Source organism: Tympanuchus pallidicinctus, unplaced genomic scaffold, assembly GCF_026119805.1.
Source record: "Tympanuchus pallidicinctus isolate F22 unplaced genomic scaffold, pur_lepc_1.0 scaffold1, whole genome shotgun sequence".
Taxonomy (NCBI): domain Eukaryota; kingdom Metazoa; phylum Chordata; class Aves; order Galliformes; family Phasianidae; genus Tympanuchus; species Tympanuchus pallidicinctus.
Genome location: NW_026294618.1, coordinates 71,817,446 through 71,832,482, shown reverse-complemented (window position 1 = coordinate 71,832,482; position 15,037 = coordinate 71,817,446). Strand labels below are relative to the sequence as shown.

The 15,037-nt window shown below is 37.8% G+C and overlaps 1 protein-coding gene across 3 annotated transcripts in view; it reads left to right on the top strand.

Annotated features, from left to right (window-relative positions):
• Positions 1–15,037, top strand: part of ARID4B (AT-rich interaction domain 4B) — an 85,043-nt gene that overhangs the window by 57,730 nt on the left and 12,276 nt on the right. For 2 of the 3 annotated variants that reach the window (XM_052671773.1, XM_052671764.1), the window contains exons 16-17: positions 762–940; positions 10,019–10,267. In XM_052671773.1, coding sequence (XP_052527733.1) covers positions 762–940; positions 10,019–10,267 — 428 coding nt within the window. The remainder of the gene's footprint in view (positions 1–761; positions 941–10,018; positions 10,268–15,037) is intronic. The other variant, XM_052671781.1, reaches the window with a different exon arrangement.

Genomic DNA, 15,037 nt, shown 5'->3' with positions numbered 1-15,037 from the left:
GTTTATCTCTTATGCCTGTCTTAGAGATTCGTGATGTCAAAGGCTTTGACTTGGTAGGAAGCAGCTGCAACTTTCCACCTGTTTGGGGCCCTCTCATGTCAGATGAAGATCAATTAGCATGCAGCTTTATTGTGATCTGGGTAATACATGCTCACAACTACCTTCAGTGCTGATACTCCTATTTAGTATTGAACTAAACACAACTAAGAACTAAGCCCTCCTAAGTTCTACAGAGATATGATATGTGCAGTGGTATAATCAGTTCATTGATCCAGAGAGACAAATCTTTTTACCTTTTTGAAATTCAGTACTGATCCAGTGGTTTAAGAAAAGGAGATCTAAGGTGGTAAGCTGAGCAGTGAAGGCACAGCAGTTTGCTCTGGAAGCAGTATAGTTTTTCAAGTCAATATGCAACTTAGCTGTGATGTATGCAGGTGGCATGAGCCCTGTTCTGTCTGCTGCTGCAAGCTCCACAGTGACCATTAGTGCTGATGTTTTCTGCATCCTGAGTGCAGACGTATCCTGTGAAGTGTTATAAGAATTGTGTGCTAATATTGTAGCATAAACTGCCCGGGAGTACTGTTGTACTTACATTAAGAATTTAAAAAATGAAACCAGTGGAAATGCTGTAGTTTTAAAAAGAGCTCTAGAATCCAGTGCTTTCTTTTTCCCTTCACAATAACTTGTGCATTTTGTTTTTCTGAAATCCTCTGAATTTTTATTGTTTTCTTGTAAATTAACTGAAGGTTTTATTGTCTTAGGGAAACAAAAAAAATTTGCCAGATTCAGTGTATACTACAGTGCAGCCTGACCAAGAAAAGGACTTGAATGTAATCAAAACTGAAGATGAAACCAAATTAGAAGATAAAGAAGAGGAAAAGATTAAAGAAATGGAAAATTCTACCATAAATGCAGAGGCTGACGAAAAAGACAAATCAGGGTAAGTTACTCTGTTTGTAATCAGATAAGGCAACCGATGTGTGCTCATTAACTTTACTCTTGTAATTTGAACTTCAAATCAGACCTCCCTGCTGCAATTAGGCTCTTACTTTCTGAAGACCTGTGTGCTCCTATCTTTCTCGTGGTTAGTGCTGCTAAAGGTATTAGTGTAATTAAAAGTATGTAATCATTTTTAAAGAGCTTTACATAAGGCTTTTAAAAGATCCAGCCCAAAATATTTGCAAGCTGAACAATCAGTAGAATGTATAAATCTCACTTAAGATAAAAATATTGCCGTCATTATGAATACTATTTGTCTATTTAACTTGGTTGCTAGATTTTGTTGTTGGACAGTGGTGTGTTCTGGGTAACATGGGAAGAGAGGGAAATACCTTGCATCATTTAGTAACAACTTCCTCACTGAGCAGAGAGGACACTTGCAGGAGACTCTTGTGCAGCCCTTTAGGCATGGAATTTTGAAAGTAGAAGATGAATTACTTGGTCCTGTGCATCCTTAATACTTCCATGGATGAAATGTGCACAGCTGACTTTAGTTATAGAGTTGGCAACTTTTTACGTTTCATTGGATAAAAATAAAAAATAAAAAATTGACAGCCAGATCTTGAAAAGCAAAAACAAAAACCAGCCGGAAAAACAACAAAGAATTTTAAAGTAGCATCCTGTTCTCACTGATGTGTGGGGTGGTAACAGTTCATATTCTTAGAATTAGAGGCTTTCTGCATTATGATTTCAAGTAAGAAGACATAGGTAGCTGTTATGAGTCATGTGTCAAAGGTCTAGTTTAACTGAGTGTATTGTCTGTAACTGAAAACAGTACAGGTGCTTAAAGGAGAAGCTTTTCTTAAGAGGGAAAGCAGCTAATGGCACCTTACTCTTTCTAAGCAGTTTGAGTCTCGTTTATTTTTTATGTAGTTGATCGCAGTTGTTGCCTGACCACTCTTTTCTTTGTTCATTCCACTCCTCCTTTGCTATATTTAGCAGATAAACTCTCTTCCATCTTAATATCGGCAACTGTTATTGCTTGTTCTGTCCCACTGAAAGTTTGAACAGAATGCTATAGCTCAGTGTGTTGATTTCCAAGTTCATTTGGAAAAGTTTTTCAGTTTTCTTTTAAGCGTTTTGATTTCTGAAAGAATCCCCCTGTAAAATATCATCTTACCTATTCTCAAGGAAGTTCCACTGAAAACTTGTGTAACTCAGAAATCCAGAATAACAAGAAAAGTCAAATTTACCTGAACACAGTAGAAGAATCTTTTCCCTGTGAATGTGAATTCATTTATGTCCTAGTTAGCAATCATTTTAAAAGGCTGGTTGCTGGAATTTAACATCTTGTTTTATAAGGGCAACCAGAAAAATGGTTCTGTAACAGGTTTTCTGAATTTTCAAAATACTAAAGACTAATTTCATGATACTTTCAAAATATTTAACTGAATGTAAGAAAATCTTTGCGCTGCTGAGGGAAATACAGCAGTTAAAAAGATCCCGAAGTACTCTGTGTGTTATTGTGGTGGTATTCAGTACTTGCTTGTATTTGGAAATAAGAGTGGTTTAAAACTTTTCATGCTGCTATAGGAAGAAAGTACAGCGATTAGCTGCATTTGGTCTGTGTAGTAGTTCTTTTTATTATTTCTGATTCATGTCTGGGTTATTTATAACAATAAAAACATGATGCTCCCTTAATTTTTCCTTCATAAAACCGAAAAGATGTTTCCCCTTAATTTTCCCCAATTCATCTGATGGTTAGGCTTTTCTCTGCTTCTCTGTACCCATCCAGTAAAGATTAGCATTTTCTGTAGCGAATCAGTATTTTTTGTATTTTTGTAGGAACTTGCTTGGAATAGAAAACATAACTCTAAAAATAGATACAGGTGATGGTATCATTTCCAGGTGTATATTTTCCTGGAATAACAAACTTATTTAAATGAAAGGTCTGTAGCAGCTCGTAGTCTCAGCATTTATAAGCAGCATTAAGTACTGTAGCAGTGCTGTTAGCTTAATTTCTTTTGCTATTTTTCTAGAGATTGATAGGATTCTGTACTTCCTATAAGCTGTAAGGAATTTAAAAATGATGCTGACATCCTAAGTACTTGAAAAAATGATTATGATATACCTTTGTGGTATGAACACCATAAGGTTTTTGTGAGCATGGAGCTGCTCTTTGAACTTGTACCTCTAGGAATTATATCCTGTGGATACATCTTCACATAGCGTCTTTACATAGAGATGACAGCAGGCAGAAAAACTTCAGGGTTGCCTGCAGAATGCATTGGGTGGGTGGGAGCAAATTTGCATCTTTGTAATTTCAGGATATACTACTAGAATCCAGAGCTGTTTTTTACTTCCAGAGGCTTTGTTTCTGCAAAGCCATACATCTCAACCCCTTTGGATAGCAATTGCTCCCATGTTACCCCACTGGACTTTTCCATTGGAATTCAACAATACGATAAATAGGAAGAAATGTGGTTCTCTTTCTCTTCCCTGAGTGTCTGTATCTTAGCTACCTGAGTATCTGTGCACTGAGAACCGTGCAAGAGGCAGCTTGCCTCTTGTTCTGTATGTTCCTGTTATGCTTTCCTTGTTTTGGCATGGCCTGGGGAGGATGCATCTGCAGTTTAGTCTTTACATACGAGAAGGCTGCCTTCATGGTCAGCTGCTTTTGAATGGCTTTAGGAGATGCATTGCAATTTTTTGTAATGTTGTTACTTCTACTTTTTGTAATGTGTTACTTCTCATGGGTCTGTCCCAGAGGGATCTTTAGCAAAATAGCTTTGTAAAACTCGTCTTTTTCCCTATAATGATGTACGTTCTTTTTTAGTCAATAAGTAAGAAAGCTTAAGATCTTCCTTTAAGTTCCTGGTAAATTTGTTTCTGAAGTAATGGTCTTTGGATGTAGCTTGCTGTACTTGGTGCAGTTTTTCCTCATGGCTGCTAACAACAATCTATTGTAAGTAACCCAAAGACTTGAGTCAAAGCCAACAACTTTAAAATTTAAATTTGCTGCGCCAGGAGCCTTCTAGACAGAGTAAAGTGAACGTGCTCTGAAGAGGCTGAGGCTAGAAGCCTAGTGAAGTTTATTTAAAAAAAAATTATACGCTAATGAAATCAAGAGTAAGAGAGTTTGAAAATTTAATGATGCAGTTTGTGCACTGAAGGGCAGGTTAATTGCTAATTAGCAAATATTAGTAAGGAACTTTTTATTCCGGGTGTTTAACACCAAGTGTGTTGGTTGTTTTTTTTTTTTATTTTAATGATTAAAGTATCTGAGGCAGATGGGCTGCTATTAAGACTGTTACATTGAACTGAAAGATGAAGTGCTCAGAATCAGGAAGACAATTACTGTTTAAAACAGAAGTTGCATTGGACTTGTATGTTGGTAGTGTTTTGATTTTTTTAAGATGACAAAGCAAGTTTCTTGCAAGTCATCTCAGTTACAGTACTGCAAGATAGCAAGCAGCTTTGTTCTGGTGTTTTCTTCCTCTTGGCCAAGATGCTGCCTTAACTTAACCTCCAGGGAAGGCTGTCAGCACAGGGTCTGTAGTTCTCTGCTTGGCAGAGAACTATGCTGTCACTTGCAGTACTTGCAAACAGTTCTCAGTCAGTGTTAGGAAACTTCCTAGGTATTTTTTTTTCTTAAACTGTTTGCTTGAACATTTGTTGTAAAATATGATTTAAAAACCTGCACGCTTCTAGATGTCTTTCTGCCATGTTCAGGTCTTGCCTATACAGTTTCCTGGGAGTTGGGACCATCCCGTTGTGACAATGTCAAGGGGATAGAATCAGAAGTCTCTTTGACTCAATCTGTAACTGAGTTAAACCATTCACATACATGCAAAGAAGAGATCTTAATCGGTGATATGTTATACATCATAAAAATCATTATAACAGTATTTTCTTCCCTGTAAACAATGGAGGCGGAAGCTAGGAATAATGAAAGCTGAAGTGAAGAGCTAAGTTAGGATGGCATTGGTTCATGTTAAGGGTCTTTCTGTTGTTTACCACTTTGGTAGGGTATAGGTAGGGCGACTGCATGCTATACTTGTCATGGCTTTTATTTGTACAAGAGAGAAATTTTCTGGAAACACTTGACAGGGGTTTTCTGAAAATGATTTACAACAAGGTTATATAATAGTCAGATGCTCAATTTAACCTCCTGCAGATAACAAGTTGTTAGAAGCAGTGCTCTCTCCTCACCTGCGTAGTGATGCGTCAAAGCTGTGTTGCGATGAATCTAAAACGATAGCAGGAAGGTTAGAATGTTTTGGAGGTTTGCTACAGGAGGCATACCTTAGCTTCTAGATTGATGTTGAGAAGTATGTATTGAGATAGCTTTCTCTGATCTGATTTAGGTTTGTATGGAATTGCTTGTTTAGCTTGGCAGAAGGCAGAGAAATCCATCTTGTTCATTACACAGTTGGTGTGAACATCTGTTCTGAATCTTAGACTGTTGATATGTATGCAAAAAAAAAAAAGCAGTGTATTTAGGTAGTTTCATTTATAGGAACATATTTCTGTGCTGTTACTGCAATGCATGTTATATTTGTGTATTCCAGCTGCCACTTATAGTAGAATGAAGTTTTTCTATAGACATGTTTTGAGAAACAATGTCTGATCGTTTTCTTAATGTAGAGTATGCAGTAATGCACACATCTGTGTATTGCCTGCTTTTCATACTGCAATAAACTGCTAATGGCACAGTAACAATGTGGATAGTGGCAGTGTAAATGCATTGCTCTGAAGCATGCCTCGTCTTAAACTGGAGGGAGGCTTCTCTGATACGGAAAAAGTAGTTCTGTCATCACGCCCAGCTTATGGTCACTGTGGAAGTTATTAACCCTGGTAGCTGTCACTGAGACAGATGTGCTTGGGTGGAGCCCTTAAACATTCATCGAAAAGGAGGTGTTCTCACACTGCATGGGAGCCCGTGCCATAAAAATGAAAAGTGCTGCATTCCTCAGCCAGGCTTCTGGGCCATTCATTACCCCTTCAGTGTCTAAAAGTTCCTTAAAAACTTGACTGAATTAATAGAAGCAATAACTTGAGGTTCTTTCATTTGTCTTCTCCATGGCAGTAGAAGATAATTTTTGTAGCACCTGCTTGTACAGCTGAAGCGTGCTGACCTCTTCCCTCTGTGATTCAGATCAAGGTTGTGCTTTTCCCCTCTCGCAGAGCAATGGGCCCACAAGCATGTGTTTGTTCAGATTTTCTTTGGATATAGACAAAAGCCTTTGGACCTTAGAGCTTTATTTTAGGTTGTCTTTATAACTTCACAGTGAAGAAGAATATTGGTGGATTTTTTTAACTCTTATTAATATTACTAATTAAACACAAGATTCTAGTGTTATGGTATAGATGCAGGTCTTAATGGCTTCTCTGCCGTTAAGCTATAGTTGAAAAGTCAAAGGAAGGAGGAGACCTGACTTTTTTCAGCTCTGTACTATGATGAAGCAGAGGTTAATTAATACTCTAGAATGAGAAAAAAGTGGAGGGGGAGGAACAAAAATAGAAGCTAATTGCTGAATTTAAAGTGTCAATTACGCTGAAGTTTATTTCTGCTAGTGATTCAATTAACTGTAATGACTTAATTGAACCAATAATTGAAATAATCTTGCTTCCTCAAGTTTTAGAATAACTCTGAAAAATATTGCATTTGCTATCTCACCTGCCGTGAGCCCCAGCATGGTGTCAGAGGGAAGCGCGTTGGCACAGGGCTGGGGTTGCACAGCAGGGATCCTGGGAGGTATGGCTGATGCAGTGGCTCTCAGCCTGCCCTGTGCTTTCACCTGAGCTTTGGGAGGGTGCTGTAGCTTGTGCCAGAGATAAGGAGAAGGGAGGAATGAAATAAGCTTACATGTTACTGCAGTTCCTTTTATGGTGTAGTAGCATGTGCTGTTTCATCTGTTACCATGATTGTTGTTGTACTTACCCATGCTTGGGTTTGTTGGTATTACGTGTTTATACTGAGTGAGAAATACCTGCTACATGTGGTTGTTGTTTTTTATTTTTTTTTTAACACTCGGTTTTTAGCTTTTTAACTCCTTCAGATTGCCTTTGGGATCTAACTGTATGCAGCGATTGTGTGACCTGGACACCTGAATGATTTTACTGCGTTTCTAACAAGTGTTGCTGCATTCCAATTCATAGTTCTGCTTCTGAAGGTTTACACTCCCATCCATTAGGAGATAGTGTGAGGGTATTCCATTATCCACAGTTGCAAATGGAAATGCTTTGTCTTCCCAGTAAGCTTTCTGGTGCATTTTAGATTTCAGGGACACAGTTACACTTGTATTCCTCTTACACAATGTGCATGTACTGCCTTCCTTCATCAGCTGCTGCTTGGGCCATTCACATTGTTGCAGCTTTGTGGCAAGTGCTGCTCAGTATCTGTTATTATTTACTTAATTATTGTCTGCTGTCAAGAAGCTTGTTTCCCTTCTTTTCCTAAAGAGCATTAAAAGAAATTGGATATCATCGTGCAAATATAAATGGACAAATGAGGTTATTGGTGTGCATGCTGGATGACTGCAATCAGTTTTCTTACAAAACTCTGCTTCGTGGCAGTCATAACTTCTTCATCTGCGCTGCCAGGTTTGAGCTTTCTATGGCCTTACAGGACAAGATCTCTTTTCTTCGTCTTGCAACCATTGGAATGTGCTTTATTTTTTCAGGAGCTGTGTGAGTACACAAATTGTTTTGCTCCAAGAGGATGAACATTCTTTGCTTTTGTTTGGCTTCCTAGCATCTCTAGCTTATGATCACTAACTGGACAACTCACTGGCACAGTCTTTTTAAAAAATTGCAACCATCTCTGCTTCTCTTTTGCCTTTGTTTCCAACATTTCCCTCTGCCTATGTACAGTTTGTTCTCCACCTCCACTGTGCCATCCAAGTTAATCTTGTTCTCGGCAAGTTTCACATGTCTTCCAGAGAAGTCCTGGCATTGTCATGAGTCTTTATTTAAAAGAAAACAAAAAAACAAAAAAACAAACACTCAAAAAAACAAGTTATATCCTTGAGATGCCAATGAAGTCAGATAGTATTAATGTGAGAGAGACTCCAAGCTTGTCCAGCTTCCGAAAGAGCTGCTGGCACCATAATTGCCAGTTTCTGGAAAACCCTGCATCTTCCTTAGAGCCGTGCGTTCAAGGATTGTACCACTGGTCCTTGAAGAGGAATAATAACAATAACGTATAGCAAAACTTGTTTTTATTGCAACTCTGGAAAGTCTTTTCAGTAGTGGAAAATCACAAGTTTGTCTTGTTCATGAAGCAGTGTTGGCTCTTCGCTTTTGAATGACAACAAATATTAAGCTGAAATTAGCTAGGAACTTTGAGTGCAGCAAAGTGTTATTCAAGAGCATTCAAATTACTGGCTGGTGCTTTCTGCTGTAGAATTCTGTTCAGGACTTTTATTACAGCCTTTGAGGAGCTGTAGTAATGATTTGTTTGGGAAGTAGAATTTGCCACATAGTATGCAGTGGAGATGAAATGAGCTTTCAGAGCTTTTTCATTTGTGTTGCAGTTTTTAGCTCCACAGCAAGGTACCCTTCCAAAAATATATGACTAAGAATTTTGGCTTTACAGAACAAAACTGGACCATGCAACATAAAAGCTGCATGAATGCAATATGTATTTATTCATACTGTTTTTTACTATCCGATGTAGTTAATACACAGAGTGGGAATTCTAGCATTTGTCTCACGGTATGTGAGTATGTGTGTACATTCATTTCTGTGTGTACAACATTCATTTCTGAAGTAATTTCTTTATGTTATTGTGGTTATGCTGGAGCTGAGTTTGGCTTATTGCTTTGAATTCTCTTTTGAGCTATTGAAGTAATAATAACATTGTTTCTAATAAACATTTGAATAATAAAAGTGCTTTTTGATCCTTTTGCAGAAGTAAAGCTCAGTTTGATCATTTTCTGCTGAAAATATCATAGGAAGGTTTAGATTACAGACTTCTATATTTGTGAGTTTAACTTAAATGTAGGTGTGAATCAGACTTGGAGCATCACCTACTTCTTCTTACCCAGTTTGTAACACATCCAAATGCATCTGTTCCATGCAGCAAGTTTTAAATCATCATTGTTCTATAATTATTGCAGATTTAGTAAGAGGCTCTGATCTGTTCTGTGCTGCGCAGAGTGGGATTAGGGTTGTGTAAAGGCCAATAATAATAATTGGTAAAGCAATTTAAGATTAGAAGATACTTTCCCCATTAACTTTTGTACTTTGCCTCTCTAATCTTGTTGGAGATTATTTCCAGAACTGCTGAGCAGCCTGTGTGTGCCACTGACAGCACCAGAAAGTTTTTTGAGTTCTTAGTACTTCTGAAAATTGGTGTAAATGTCTAAACAAGTATTTAGAATTGGCTTACTTTTGAAAACAGTGGACACCTGCAATAACTGAATGCAAGTTTGATTTATATTTAGAAGACTTTTTGTATATGTAATTGGCAAAGAATGACAAGGTCGTGTATTAGTGCAGGTTTCTTGATTTGATAAATAATCTCATGTAGTTTTTTGGGGGTTTTTTGCTTAGTGTGTTTTTTCCCTTTTTTTCTTAATATCTGGTTTTGGTTGCACTATAAAAACTAGAGAGAATTGATTAGAAAAGAGCACGGATCTTTTGGGGAAGCAAGTTTCAAGAAGTGCTTATAAAACTTCTAAGCTAAAAAACAGAATAGGAAATTTTATATTGAGAAGGATGAGTTTGACTTTAAAAAAAAAAAAAAAAAGAGACTTAGAGGGACTTGCATGAAGAATCGTAAAAAGATGAGTTTGAACAACTTCTGCTCGAACAGGTTTTGATGGATGACATCTTTTTCTTTAGGTTTTCGTACAGGCCAGTCATTTTTGCACCATACTATCACTGGATTTTGTGTGTATTGCTGTATCCTATTTTACTGATATTAATCGCAGGCAGTGCAGTTTCGCATATTTGGAGCCTGCTGTTTCCCAGTCTCTAATGCATCCACAATATTTATCAATATATGTGGTTTGGAACTGAAAAGCTTATCAAGTATCTCATATTAACTCTACAATTTTTTAAACCTTTCAAGAGATGACACGAATAAGGAAGAAGATGAAGATGAAGAAGAAGCAGAGGAGGAGGAAGAAGAGGAGGAGGAGGAAGAAGACAGCAATAACATTGAGGAAGAAGAGTTTGAATGCTATCCACCAGGCATGAAAGTCCAAGTGCGGTACGGAAGAGGGAAAAATCAAAAAATGTATGAAGCTAGTATTAAAGATTCTGACATCGAAGGTGGAGAAGTCCTTTACTTGGTGCACTACTGTGGATGGAACGTGAGGTAACTTGAGTTTTAGTTAGTGAATGCTTCTTGAATTACAACTAAAATACACTTGAGTACTATGAAAAACTAAATGAATACAGAGATCTGAAGTCCTAAACTTTCCATATTGGTGTTCTGTGAAGGGCATTGTACTGTATGAAACTATTAGATTTTTAGCATCGTAAAAATGCAGAGCTTTAGTTATTTACAAGATCATCTGAACATGTCTTGCTTGGAGAAGGCTTCCTTCGCTGTTCTCTCATTTTTAGATCTCCCCATACAGCAAGTGACAGTCCACTCTTTCATAAATTCCTCTTCTGGATCTCTTAAACCAATTTTTTTCCTCGTACAATATTTGAGTATTGCACTTAGTTGAGTCTGCATACACGCTCTTCTCAGAGTAGCAGAGAGTACCTTAGCAGTATGCTGTTTAGCAGGAGAAATACAACATTCTTGATGGCAAATTAGTGTGCAGCAAATATTGCATTTCTTTGAGGTCCAATTTGCCACCTGTCCCCAGCAGCCTCATGCTTACAAAGCAGACTCTTCTTAGCCCACTGGCTTCTTATGTTTTTCTTAATACATTTCAGATTATATGCTTTTTAGTGTCTTTAATGTAGCACTAATAGAAATAAATAGAAGCATTAATGTTTTTATTTCCATTTAAAACTCTTTTTTTGCTATTAAAAACTTGACAAAACTCTGACAACAGCAGAGAAAGCTAAATGTTCTTAGTGGCTTTTAAGCCAGTTACCCAGTCTTCTGCTTTTTTCCTCAGTTTCAGTGTATCTGCTCATTCTCCTCAGCCGTCATCTTTAAAACTTCATTACTGTGTTCACAGAGCTTTAAAAAAAAATAAAAATAAAAATCACAGCCCACAAGTACCTCAGACTGTAGTCTTTTTTTGTTGTTGTTTTTATTCTTCTACTCTTCCAGAAAGTCTGAGGCTCTTATGACCTACTGTCATCTGGACTTTACCATCCTACCTCTGACCAAGAGATCAGGACAGATCTCATTCATTCAATGCTAGCAATAGTCATGGATGCAGATGACTTTTCTCTCCCTCCCTTGAATTGTGTCTATGAATCCCTCTTTGTGTCTATGCCTGGTGATTTCCAGGTCCACTGCTGAGGAGTAACATCTCAATATTTCGAGTTTTCACAGCAAGCTTTTGTAGAATTTTAATCTACGTATGTGTTGATCTACAGGAATGTGGTCTTTCACATACACTGATTTCAGGCAGCTTTTGTAAGTTTTGTGGCAATGAAGTCTGAGCCTTAAAATGCCCAAATAAAGGGAGTGCAGCCTGTAGGATTTTAAGTGATGCAGTTCCTTTGTTAGGGGAACGGTGTAAGTTGATTAAATTTGCACCCTCCTCACTGAGAATTACCGTCCTGAGATTGTATTTGTTTTAGACTTCTGTTCTGGAATGTTTGTGTAAACATAAAATTTATTTTTCTTTTAGAGTAAATATTACTAAATACATGCTATGATGTGGGATGATCAGAGTTTCATTTAAGCAAAGCCATTTTAAGAATGAAGAGAAGGGGGAGGTGAGCCTTCATCTTAGGGAATGCTATAATGGTTATTATAGGAGAAATCACAGTCCTGTTGTGTTGTTTTTTTTTTTAACTCTACAGTTCTGTATTTTAAACAAATACACAGATGGGTATCAGAGGCATTTTTTTCTGTGACTACGGTATATCTAATAAGAAAAGCATTTTTAGTAGTTTGTACTCATTCCAGAAATCAAAAGGGTCTTTTTTTTCTTTTTTTCTTTTTTTTCTGGCATCAGGACTTGCATTTATTTTCTTGGGATTCCAGAAAAGCCCTCTGAAAGGCTGGGAGGCAGGATTATTTTCACTGAAAATATACCAATGATGGTGATTTATCTCTATGGGACTGTGTCTAGCCTGTGAAATATGGCTTATTTATTCAAAGTGAAATTATTTAACTTTTGGCATTTGACAGTAAGTCTGAGCTTAAGACAGCGTCTGAACACTTTGATATTTTAGTACTGTAAAGACAAGTCTTGTATGATATGATGTGATAACTTGATCTGGCTTTCAGAACTGGAAAAGCAATTGCTTTACTAGGGTAGGTTGCGATTGCCTCTTCTCCTTATTCGTTATAGCTGTGTTCTTTGCTTACATGCTTAGAGGGGGCAAGGGCTGCAACATTAGGTCAGGGAGTATGCTGAGGTCCCGGGAATTCTTAGTTATGTCTGCCTCCTGTCCCTTAAAGCCAACTTTCCTGTTTATTTCCTGAATAATTGTGTATGTGCTTTGGTGTATTTGGAACGGTATTTGGTAGATTTGATATTTAGCCTTATTTATCGTGTTTAATTCCCTAGAACCAGTGTCACCACTGCAAAACTTTGCCAATATAGTGTCTAGAAGTGTGGAGATGGAATAGAGTTGGACAACAATGTGTAGCTGTGCTAAATGACCTTGCTGTTAGCTTGTGAAATTCAGTTGATGTTCCTTTCTGATGAAGGTACAGAACAGTAGTGTGCAGTGAGACTTGACTTGTCGTGAAAGGGAACAGCAAGCATCTGTACGCTGTTAGAGAGCTCCATACATTATCACGTTCTGGCTAGAAAGCTCTCGTGGGAGAAACTGTATTTTGTAGCTTTCCAACAGGAACAGTTACATTCTTGATTATGCATGCTTCATATGAAACAAACTTCTCTGGAGCCCCTGGTGCCATTTCCTTCTGTCATTGTTGTAGTTTCTGGCTGCCGATGTAGGTCAGAAGTCATTGTTTAAGCTTTTGAGGGCTGTTTCCTCTGCAGTATGTTCCCAGTGATGAAAAACAGATGAGTAACACTTTTGAAATGGTACTGTAACTTCAATTCTGTTAGATGGCACACTATCACAAGATATTCTTGAACATTACGAGTGTTTAAGACTATTATTAATTATTTTCAACTTTTTAAATGTTAATCTCCTCCAGAAATATATATTTGAAAGTGTTACTTTTCATCTTGGTTTGTTGAAGCATTAACAGTATACAGGTTTTGTACTTAGCAGTCCATCCCTGGAATTAAAGGAACTCGTGTTGTCAGATTTTAGAGTGCTTTAGAGCAGTGCATGTCATGGAGGAGAATTATTAAAAACTAAGTAAATGAAAACCTAATACTCCAATATTAGGTTATCAGCCTAAATAATCTCCTTGTTTCTTCGATTGCAGCCACTGAAAACATTTGATTCCTTGATGTTAGCTGATAAAGACAATATACTGGAACTTCTTAGTGAATTTTCTAAGATTTACTAGTCCCTTGTAATCACTTGTCTTCTGAGTATATGTTATTGTTTATTGTAGCTTGTGATTGATATGTGTAGTTATCACAGAAACAGTACATATCTCCATGCAAAGCACCAGCTAGGTTTTCACTATATAACTGTGCATTTCTTCTTTCCAGTTCAACCCAACTTTCTGGAAGGCAGACAGTTTATTTTAACCAGTAAGGCAGGAAATTTTCACTCTTTACTGGTTCACCTTTGCCTTCATTTCGTTATAACAAAGAAGTTGTTATTTCAGCTTTATTTATATGAAAACTTTAAATAAATTAATTAATAAATCATCCATCTTGGATCTCCAACAAATCTCTTCCTAAGACTCGCTTAGGAACCAATACCTATCTTCCCTTCTTCCCCCATGCACTCCAGCTGCTTGCTCTTGGGAGCTGATGTAGGCAGTGAACATAGGCTGTGCCCTGCAGAGGAATGAAAAGTGGGTATCTGGCTTCTCAGAGCAGGCTGCTGGGCTCTGTAACGCTGGAGCTTCCTGCAGGAGCTGCTGTTACATTTACTGTCAGGAGCAAAGCAGGATATGTACTTGTGAGGAACTGTGGCTGTTACTGATTTTCAGTTTGTGCTTTTCTCACGTGAGCTGTGACTAATGCTTCTGGTAAGTAATGTTTTAAGACCCAGTGATGTCTACAGATAGGCAAATGCAGAGTCATAAGAGATTTACTCCATCACTTCATTGCGCCCCATGTCTCTCAGCTGTGGGCCTAACAGGGAATACAGGACTGACTTCATGTGCAGAGCAGTCTTTGCCTATGTCGAAGGTTGTATTCACTTGCAGCATGCATTTCCAATAAGAAAAGTTTTTTTTTTTTCTTATGATAACATAACAGGCAGAAAGGGCACTATTAGAATAATTGCCTTTCCCTGTACATTTGTCAAATCCTGGAGCAGTTTTTCTGCATGCATTTAGACGTAATGAAATCTTATATTTATGTGGATTGCAAAGGCCGTTTGGCAGTCTACTTTGCAATATTTCTTCATGAAAGCGCATCTTTGACTTTAGGAAAGGCTACTTCAAATAGCCTTCAAATTTCTCACAGTCCAACAGGAATAGTTTTGTTGGTTTTTTTTTCCATCCAATACTTTCCATTAAAATAATATGGTACATTTAGTCCCTCTAGATGTTTTTTTCCACTTTTAATAACGGTCACCAGATTTGATGCTCAGATCCCTAATACTAGAGCGCTGCATCCTCCCTTCCTCATCCATTTATACAGTGGGAATCTGAGGATGCCTTAGTCTTCAGAAAGTGGCTGTGGAGTGGGAGAAGGCACAGCTTGCTAGCTGTGGTCTAGGGGGTGAAGCAAGTATCAGTGCACAGCTACCAGCCCCTTGGTGTACTTCATTCCAGTCTCATCAAAGGTGGCAAGAAGGGCAGTGTCTTGGAGTCTCAGCTGCTTTGAAATGGGCACCACCTGCAGCCCAGTGAGGATGCTCACACTGTGATATATGACCTCTGAACATTCCTGTCCTT